The 10,337-nt window shown below is 35.5% G+C and overlaps 2 protein-coding genes and 1 pseudogene across 2 annotated transcripts; 1 reads left to right on the plus strand and 2 right to left on the minus strand.

Moving 5' to 3' along the window:
- Positions 1-381: 381 nt before the first annotated feature.
- Positions 382-3,058, minus strand: LOC145803931 (pleiotropic drug resistance protein 2-like). Its single transcript, XM_082897310.1, has 5 exons — positions 2,970-3,058; positions 2,633-2,804; positions 2,269-2,523; positions 533-591; positions 382-385 (listed from the first exon to the last, which is right to left on the minus strand). The coding sequence occupies exons 1-5, from the start codon at positions 3,056-3,058 to the stop codon at positions 382-384; spliced, it is 579 nt and encodes a 192-aa protein (XP_082753436.1).
- Positions 2,990-4,490, minus strand: LOC114276671 (pleiotropic drug resistance protein 2). Its single transcript, XM_028218481.2, has 5 exons — positions 4,060-4,490; positions 3,678-3,968; positions 3,507-3,590; positions 3,277-3,410; positions 2,990-3,153 (listed from the first exon to the last, which is right to left on the minus strand). Exons 1-5 carry the CDS (start codon positions 4,387-4,389, stop codon positions 3,126-3,128), a joined length of 867 nt encoding a protein of 288 aa, XP_028074282.2. The 5' UTR covers positions 4,390-4,490; the 3' UTR covers positions 2,990-3,125.
- Positions 4,491-9,491: 5,001 nt separating this feature from the next.
- On the plus strand, positions 9,492-9,902 carry LOC145803932 (L-type lectin-domain containing receptor kinase IX.2 pseudogene; annotated as a pseudogene).
- The last annotated feature ends 435 nt before the right edge of the window (positions 9,903-10,337 follow it).

The raw sequence follows: 10,337 nt of genomic DNA on the forward strand, positions 1-10,337 counted from the left end.
GCCGTTATAACTTCATTTTTTTTTAAAAAAATAATAATAAATTGTGCTAATTCTGTGAGATTTAACCCAAAAAAAATCCCTTTTATAAAGATGAAAAATATACAATATATTGACTAAATTTAGGTAAACATAATACTAGATCAATTCATGCTTCTCAATACGCAAAAATATTTCAATTCCAAGATGAAATAAAGTTAACCTAGTGCCTAGTGGTAAGTTGAAAGTTATTACAAAACAAATTGGCACAAAAGATGCAATTCAAACTAATTATACATACAAGTACTATGAAAGCATCTACTAAGAAACAAAAATTCCCGGGTTCTATAAGGAAGATGATGGTCCTTTGTTCACATCTCAGCATGGTTGACACATCTTGTGCTGTCACCTACCAAGCATTCACCAAAATAGGTGTTAACAAGGACAAATTTACCACACAACCAGTAAGTACAGAGAATACAAATGTAGTTGCCTAAACAATCACAGCAGTTATCAACAAGAAGTTAATAATCTAAAATGAGATCAAGACACTAACCTTAACAAGAAGGCTGCAGAACTGTGAGTTAACCCAACCCACCATGTGGTCTCTGTTACCTATGAAATACACATAAAAGAATTAGCCTTATTAAGTCTCTGTTACCTATGAAATACATAAACACACACACACACACACACACACACACACATATATGTAAAATTTAAAGTGCCCCTATCTAGCTATGATACAGGTTTTGGCATCAATTGAAACATGTCCAATATCAGTCTAATAAAATCATGTAGCCATCTAAAAGCACTAAAATAAATTTGAAACTCTAAATGTTCAATTTTTCTTTGTTTTCTCCAAATTCTACTTCCCTTTTGTGAGGAGGTGGGTTCCTTTTGTTTTTGACTCCATTTTTATGGGAAAAAAAAAAAAAGAGGAATCAACACTGAGATGATAAAATTACAAGCATTAAACACACCAATATCACTTCAACCACAAGTACAAGCAGATGGTTTGGACTAACAAAACAAGGAATATACTTGAGAAAATCTTAATGTGAATCCACATAACCCTTCCACTTTCCCAACTAATTTTTCCTTCTTTTTTTCTTCCAAGAGATGCTTGAACATGTAGAATTTTATGAGACATTAAAATTTGGTTGGAGAATGGTTTACAAGGTTTCAAATTCCTCTATAGATTAAAATCACCCAACAATAGTTTCTGAGCAAATAAAGCCTTATGCCTCTGCATGAATAAACATTGGGTACAAATGGAAAATCTACAGCATTGGTATAGAAGAGTAAGCATGCCCATCACTCATTGTACATAAATAAATGTCTCAAAAACTTGAATGCCACTAGCAATTCATGACGAAAAAAAATATGGAAGAATACTGTAGTAGGATGCGCAACAAGATTCAATGCTTACCCAATTTTCAGTATAAGGACAGGACAAGCAAGTGCAAGTTCTGTAATTAAAGCATTTTGTACAGTCACAATAGAAAATAAATACTCAAAGAATAATCAAACAATTTGAATCATGGCCGACTCTACCAAGCAACTGATGGGGAGCCATCTCCCCATCAGCTTGCCAAAAGCTTTTGATTTTTTTTTAATGGTAAATTTTTTACTTAATAATCAATTGACCCCAACAAATCAGTGGTTGAATGATTGCTTGATAATATATATAGAAAATGATGTGTTTGACACTATTGACAATGAATTTATCATGCAAAAATTTCAAAAAATGGCACCTCATTGAATGTAATTGTAGAAGCTTACATATTTTTTTGATTTGTTAAGACACTAGTATTTTATTAAAAGTTTATTTTACTTGAAGTTGAAGAAGTTTAAATTTTAATTAGTTTAATTTTTTTTTCTCATAAAAATTGGGGAACTTAAGTTTTTGGAGTGAACCCCATCCTTATAAAAACCTGGAGTCGCCACTGATTTGAATCCAATAAGATTTTAAAGTAAATTGATGCTTAGATTACATACCCAGATTTTTCTAAATTATTAGTGTGTTTTTGTTAAACTTTAAGAGAGGCTAATATAATTTATTATAAAATTAAAGAATATATATATATATATATATATATATATATATATATATATATATGAAAAAAGACAACGTTTATGTGTCTAGAGAGCACAAGTGTCATAATTATGATAATAATGACATGATTTCAAGTAAAAAGATATATGTGGTATGACAAAAACAATAACAAAACTCCTCATACAGGTATATATGTGACGCTGAAAGTAGTATTTCACGTTATAGATACATACCGGCCCGGGGATGAGGAAACCAGAGAACAAGTTCCAAAAACTGAAGAAGAAGGACATGACAATAGCCGCAATTTGATGGTTAGGAGTCAAAGCCACAACCATCATTCCATACATGGAGAAGTAGGTAAAGCACATAAATATGAAGTAGTAGAAATAGAAGAACTTGACTGTTGTCCATTCAAAGCCAATCATCGAGTAAAGGAGAAAAGCATAGATAAAGGTCTGAATTACAACATAAATTGTTTCTATGGCCACCTGTAATAGAAAAAGTACCGTGTAAATATTGGATGTGGGAGACCATATATACACATTCTTCTTAGTGAAAAGAAGAGAGAGATGTGATGTAATGTCTTTTATCCTTTACCTGAGCAAATGCGTAAGGCAACTCTGAATACATCCCAGCTGCCCTTTCATGGTAAAATACTGTTCTCTCAACTACTACAACAATTTGCACCGCATTAGCATTGGAGGCTCCAAGGAAAAGGACAGCAGAATAGGTAGCTCCAAGCAGATTAAGCAAGTCTTGTTGTTGGTGTCTGTTGACCAAAAATTATACAATTGATCTTCATGTTAGTATTGACGTCAATTGATAATAATAATAATAATAATTATCACAAATGTGATAACTAGAGTGTAAATGCCAAAATTATAGACTTGCATTTTGCTTCCTTTGCCCAAGAAGATAACACCAAAAATAATACCGATGACAATTGTCATGAAGAATCTGATAGCATTGTACTGTGAGTTCCTCCAGTATGACCAGTGTTGTTTCCAGAAGCAAGCCAAGCATTGAGTTAGTAAGGATTGCGAGTATTTGGTAGGGAAGTAGAGGTCATTGGTACCTGGTGCTGGAGTGCTTAGTTCCTTGATAAGTTCCTGATTTCTCTTGGAAAAGAAAATCATAAGAAATATCAGCACGCACTCGGACAATGAGAGAGAGAGAGAGAGAGAGAGAGAGAGAGAGAGAGTGATAAAGTGTAAAGGACTCAGTACTGTCTATAAACATACTGGTAGAGGCCAGAATTGGCATAAATTTCTGCAAAGTCAACATCAAGTTGTGCCTCAACTGAAGTAGAGCTGACGTCCAACATCCAAGTAGCTGGATTGTAACCCTCAGTAATGTTAGGAACCCCTGGAACAGCCTTCAGGAGAAGGTATTGATTCATCATATTTCGAACTTTCAAATTGATAATAGATGACTCTTTAGAAACTAGCTATGGAGGAAAATGAAAACTGACCTCAAAATATTCAACAAGCTTGTGAGAATGGCGACCGAGAGGTCCAGCATATATCATATTCCCTCCTCTCTTCATCAATAGAAGCTGCAAGGAAGAAATTATTAATGTCAATCAGAAAGCACAAAGAGACGATGATGTTCATTTGCAGAAAATATAAAATCGAGTTCATACCTCATCGAAAGCTTCAAAGATATCTATGCTCGGTTGATGAATGGTGCAGACAACAGTTCGCCCTGTGTCCACCGTGTTCCTCACAGTACGCATGACAATTGCAGCAGCTCTTGCGTCAAGGCCTGATGTGGGCTCATCCATAAAGATGATGGAGGGATTAGCAACCAACTCAACAGCAATGGTGAGCCTCTTTCGCTGTTCAGTTGAAAGACCATTTACTCCTGGAAGTCCAACTAGAGCATTTTTCAAGGTATTAAGCTCAACAAGATCCATAACTTCTGCCACAAACATCTACCATAACAAAGAAACAAAAAATTTCGCATTAATATAGACCACATTGAAATCTCATAGTGGAACACACTCAAGCAATTTAGTTACATACCTGTTTTCTTTCTGTCTTCACATCCTTAGAAAGACGCAGCCAGGCAGAGTATAAGAGAGATTCATGGACAGTAACAAATGGTGAATGGATGTCATTCTGTTCACAATAACCACTGACTCGAGCAAAAGTTTCTTGATTCTTTGGGTAACCAGAAATGCTTATGTTTCCTTCAATATACCCTCCGGTCTTTCTCCCTGCTAACACATCCATCAATGTGGTCTTTCCAGCACCACTGACACCAACTAGTGCTGTTAGAATACCGGGCCTGAAAGCACCACTGACATCCCGTAACAATCGCAGACGATTTTCGTCGATTCCCTGGCTCTTCATTTCCTGATATAGAGAACCTACTTTTAATTTTGCTACATGATGGATTGGAACTTTAAAAATATTGATAAACTTATTTAAATATCAAAAAGTTGAATTGAAATATTTTCTAATTACAACCAAAAGTGCAAACAAATTAGTATTACTTAAATTCATGTCAATTTTTAATTTTCCTTTGGAAATTTTGTGTTATGTTATCATGTTCTCAAAATATGAATCTCTGGGTTGCAGAGACTTACTGCAGGCATATCCACATAGTAATTCACATGGTCAAATGTAAGTGAAAGGGGCTCGCAAAGCTAAACCATTCCTCTTTTTGCTTGATCTGCTCCATTTACAATTGACCTGGCGGTCCCTTGAGGATTTCTTACAGCCAAATCAATACCTGTAATTACCCATGAGTTGAATTAGTTGAGCAAGAAAACAGAATGAATGGTGAATTACCAAATTCATCTAAAGAAAGTTAATTCAAAAGGAAAAAAATGAGGCATTTTCCAGCATACCACATCTTCATCAATAAGGCCTTTCCTCTCCCTAAATTTTGTAAAGCTTTTTGCCTGTTCTCTGGAGATACTCTGAAGAAAAGAATATAAGCATGTTAAGCACGTAAAAAGTTTGTTTGAAAGAAACCACAATGTAAATATACATAAACATCAGATGCACAAAGTGTCTGCCCTCAGGTTTGAACACAATCAAACTAGAACCTAGAACCTAGCCAAATATCCCCTGTTAATATCTTACACTGAATTCCTACAAATCTAGTAGTTTGTATACCCTGAAAATATAAAAGCTTGAGCAATGCAAACAGATGAGAAGTTTGCTCCAATTTGGATAGCTAGCAACTCCCTCAATTAAACCTTGGTCAAGTTTGGTTAGGAAGCTGTATTGGCTTACTAACCAAACCTGACCTCATATATGACAAGAAAAAGGCACCTATTCAAGTCTACCACAATAATAATCATAAAACTAAATTTCTATATAGCAATTTAACACAGGCAATTCAAGACAAATGCAAAGCTAGAATCTCAGAAGTGCCACAAGTTGAAACTAGTTAACTGCTTGCATGAAAAGCATGTGGGCGTTTGCTATGGGAGTGACCACAACATGTACCAGCATCAAAACATGGGAGGATGAATAAATGTGTTGACTACTGAGCTAAAATTAACAACAAACCTGCCACTAGTTTTTAATAGCCTCATACTCTGACTTTTTAACTGACATGAGATATTCCCTCTCTGCAGATGTTGAATCATATGCATGATATCCCAATAGGAAAGGCCAAACCTGTAATCATTAAAAAAAAGTTTCACATAACAAAAATGCACATTCAACCTAGAAAAATAAAAGATCAGCATGCCACTTCTTCCTACTACAATATACAAACCTCTTTCCGCAGTCCGGGATCAACTCCCCCATAAAATATTCTCTTCCTTAAAGCTTTTGAATCTATGATTCGTCCTTCGGAATCAATGAAAGTCAACCACTGCAGACAAACTAAAAATTAGAGTGGAATGTATAACTACATGTGCATGCAGAGTGGTCCTTGTTGGGGAAAGAAGCGAAATTTGGTGGGAATGGGTAGGGGATCTACCCCATCGCTAGTAAAAAAATCACCAATGAAATGACATCATTTTTGCCAAACCTCCAAGATATATAGAAGAGATTAATTCGTTATATTGATATACTTGCTTTTATACGTATATGCACATATACGATTTAGTCATATTGATAATTTACTTTATTTCAAAAAGTGTACATTTTTATATGTTTATAAATATACAAAAGTATATATCATATTAAATAAAATGAATCTTACAATTCACAATTCAATATTAAATAAAATGAATCTATGACAACAATGGTGATGCTTGTACAGGACTCATGTCATCCACGATACAATATGCATAGAGGCACCGGTTACATTATTGTGCATGAGTGTATAACGTGGACTTTTGTATGTGTGAAGTATCCATGTTAGGCACATAACAATACACACATTGACACAGATTAATTGTAAGGTAATACATTATGTACTCATGGTGTAGAACGAGATAGGTAAAGCACAAACGATTACAGCGTAAAACACTATCAGTATCATTAATCAAAAGCTCATTATTACACTGTAAACCATAGCATATCAACCTTAATAGAAATAGGAAACTCTCCCAAATATCATTTGGAAACAAAATCAGAATATCTTCCTAATAATCATATAATTAAACTAAATACCAATGGTAATTATTATTATCTACCAATGACATTTATATGACCAAAAGGTCTTCGGGCTCACAGACTTCACCCTAGGCTTCCAAATCCAATAATTGGTTTCTAGCTAGTCAAGGGCTGTGCCATCAACTCAGCAATGTAGAACAACACAAAAGAAAATGATTTTCTAGATTTCTATTGCTCTGACTTTTAATCATCATAACATGTATTTTAGAATGAAAATCTCATATCTAACAGGATATTGTTTCGAATGAAAATTTTTAATGAGGAAAGACTATATATTTTCGAATGAGAAATTTCAAATCTCAAACAAATATTTTTGAATGAGAAATGTCAAATCATAAACATGTATTTTTGAATGAGAAATCTCAGATCTGAAACATATATTTTTGAATAAGAAATCTCAGATCTAAAACATATATTTTTGAATGAGAAATCTCAGATTTGAAATCTTAAACATATGTAAACCCTAGGAGAAGAATCGATAGAAAGAAGAGCTTGAGAGAGAGAGAGAATACGAAATTGAGATTGTAGACAGTGGTGCCTACCTTAGTCAACGATGCAGATGGTGGTGGCGGTGGAGCTTCGAAATCGAGAGAGAGAGAGAGAGAGAGAGAGAGAGATAGAGAGAGAAAGAAAGAACTTCGAAATCGAAATCACTCTGAGATTGGATCTGAGATGAAACCGTGCTGAAGAAGGTTGAATCGTAATATCTGAGACTGAAGGGTTTAGAGAGAGAGCAAGCGATCGGGTGAGTGAGTTTTGAGGAATTGGTTTCTCTGAGACTAAAGGTTTCCCAGATTCAAAATGAGGGCTTGAAGAGAGAGAGAGAGAGAGAGAGAAGGGTCCTCTGATTCTCACAGAGCTAAGAAAGAGAGCAAGGAATAACATTATTGTAACACATGTGAAGGCATTTAAAAAACGACTTCGATTCCCTAAACGGTACCGTTTTAGTCAAAATAAAATGCGACGTTTGTAAAATGTCGTTAAATGTTAAAAATAGTGACGTTTAAAAAAACGCCGTTAAATGAACGCCGTTAAATCCTATATTTCCTGTAGTGACCCCACAAATAATTACAACATTGGTCTTCCAAATGACCCATATGGATTACCTACCCCACACAACTACAGAAAAAATGTATTTAGAAACAATACACAAAAGACTTTAACAAGACTTTGGAACAATGAATGACCTATTTCCTATTGTTGTTTAATATATGTCAAATTCACTCATCAAATATTTAATTTTCATCACAAACAATCAAGGCTATGACTGTCTGCAACTCTTGGCCATGAAACCCCTCTCATTACCTATTCTGCTTTGTTCTCTCTTCTTCTTCATCTACTTTCCTCTCCATGCAACTGCACTGAACTTCAACTTCACCAATTTTAATGAAACAAATAGCTCCATCATAGTAGAAGGACAAGCTAATGTTTCCACAGAAGGAATCCAAATCATCCCTCCAAAGGAAACTTGGCAAGCAGGTCGAGCTACATATAAATATCCTCTTCACCTTGGGGACATAGCTTCCAGAACACTGGCGGACTTCAACACCCATTTCTCGTTCATAATTGATTCAGAAGGAAACTCGAATTTTGCAGATGGGCTCGCATTCTCCTTTCTTCCTAACAATTCTACTCCCATGAACGCAAAAGGTGCGGCCATGGGTCTTCCAATCTTGTCAATTTTTCCTCCCATATCAACTCCATTTGTTGCTGTGGAGTTTGATACCTTTCAGAATTGGCAATGGGACCCACTCAACATCACACCAACAACTCATGTAGGTATTGATATCAGCTCTATTACATCTAATGTTGCTGCAGTATGGTACAATAACATAACGTAGGGGAAAGAGAATGAATCTTGGATTAGTTATAATTCTAGTTCGAAAAATTTGAGTGTTGTTTTCACCTGATACAAAGACAATAACATAATTGAAACTAGTCTTAATTTTTTGGTTGACTTGAGAGAGCACTTACCAGAATGGGTTACAGTAGGCTTCTCAGCTGGAACAGGAGATTCGTATGAGAGTCATATTGTTAAATCATGGTTGTTCAATTCGAGTTTGCAAGTTAATGTGCCAGCTAGTCCTGGTCCAAGTCCAAGTTTCAGTCTCATTCCAAGCCCCAATGCTACCTCTAGCCCAAGAAAGAAGCGTGGAAACAACAAAAATGCTCTGGTTGTGGGGTAGAGTGTTGGATCAGCTGCTTTGGTTGGTGGGTTGGCTTTGTTTGGCTTTGTCAAGTGGAAGAAAAGTAGAGCACCAGAAGAGGATGGGGAGAATATTGCCCCTGACATATCGATGGACGATGAATTCGATGCAGGTATCGGACCAAATAAGTTTTCATATGCTGAATTGTTTCATGCAATGAATAACTTCGTGGATGAACAGAAGCTTGGAGAGGGAGGATTTGGTGGGGGTTTATAAAGGTTTCTTGAGGGAATCAAATTCCTATGTTGCTGTGAAGAGGATATCAAAGGGATCAAAATAAGGAATAAAGGAGTATGCATCTAAAGTGAAGATCATTAGTCGGTTAAGGCATAGAAATTTGGTGCAACTACTTGGTTGGTGTCATGAAAAAAATGAACTCCTACTAGTTTATGTGTTCATGGAAAATGGAAGCTTAGATAACCATCTCTTCAATGAAAAAAGCGTGTTGACATGGGCAGTAAGGTACAAAATTGCACAAGGCTTGGCCTCAGCATTGTTATATCTACACGAAGGATGGAAACAATGCGTGGTGCATAGAGATGTAAAATCGAACAATGTCATGTTGGATTCAAATTTCAATACTAAACTTGGGGATTTTGGATTAGCTAGGTTTGTCGACCACGGGAAAATACGCAAACGACCATTTTGGAATGGACAAGGGGATACATGGCACCTGAATACTTAGTTATAGGCAAAGCTAGTAAAGAATCAGATGTTTACAGTTTTGGAATTGTGGCGTTGGAGATAGCTTTTGGAAGAAAACCCATTGACCAAAATGTCGAAGAAAGTCAGATGGTATTGGTGGAGTGGGTTTGGGACCTCTGTGGCACCAATAGGCTTTTGGAAGCGGCGGTGGACACGAAGATTTGCCCAGATTTCAATCCGAAGGAAATGGAATGCTTGATGATTGTTGGGCTCTGGTGTGCTCACCCGGATCAGAATCTTCCACCTTCAATTAGCCAAGCAATTCATGTTCTTAATTTTGAAGCTCCATTGCCCATTCTTCCAGCAAAAATGCCTATAGCAACATGTTTGGTTTTTGTAGATGATCAGGTGAACTTGGAGGAATCTGTGTAATATAAATTAAAGAAACCAAAAATAATTTGTGCAAAATATCTAAAAGAATGTCTGTCAAGCTATATTTTAATTATGTTGTAGTTCATGTTATTCAAGTTCTCTCTTTTTACAAATCTTCATAACAATTGTTAATCTAGCTGTCTCACTTTGAATATTCTTTGCATATTAGATATGTATCGTATGCAAGTTATGACATTTGTAAAGTTTATTATCATAAATATCAAAATTAAATCCTTTAAAATATTCATAATCAAGCAATATATGAGATATAAAGTCGTTTTGAATCATAACTAAATTAAAATTATAACTAATATCACAATTAACACCACAATTTGTATATAATCAAGTCATGACCAAATTATTACAATAGGTCATAACCAAAGATCATAGAGGTTGTAATTGAGGCATATTGTCATGACCTGAACCCGCCCCCAT

This window comes from Camellia sinensis, chromosome 12, assembly GCF_055761805.1.
Source record: "Camellia sinensis isolate YWXY chromosome 12, ASM5576180v1, whole genome shotgun sequence".
In the NCBI taxonomy this organism is placed as follows: domain Eukaryota; kingdom Viridiplantae; phylum Streptophyta; class Magnoliopsida; order Ericales; family Theaceae; genus Camellia; species Camellia sinensis.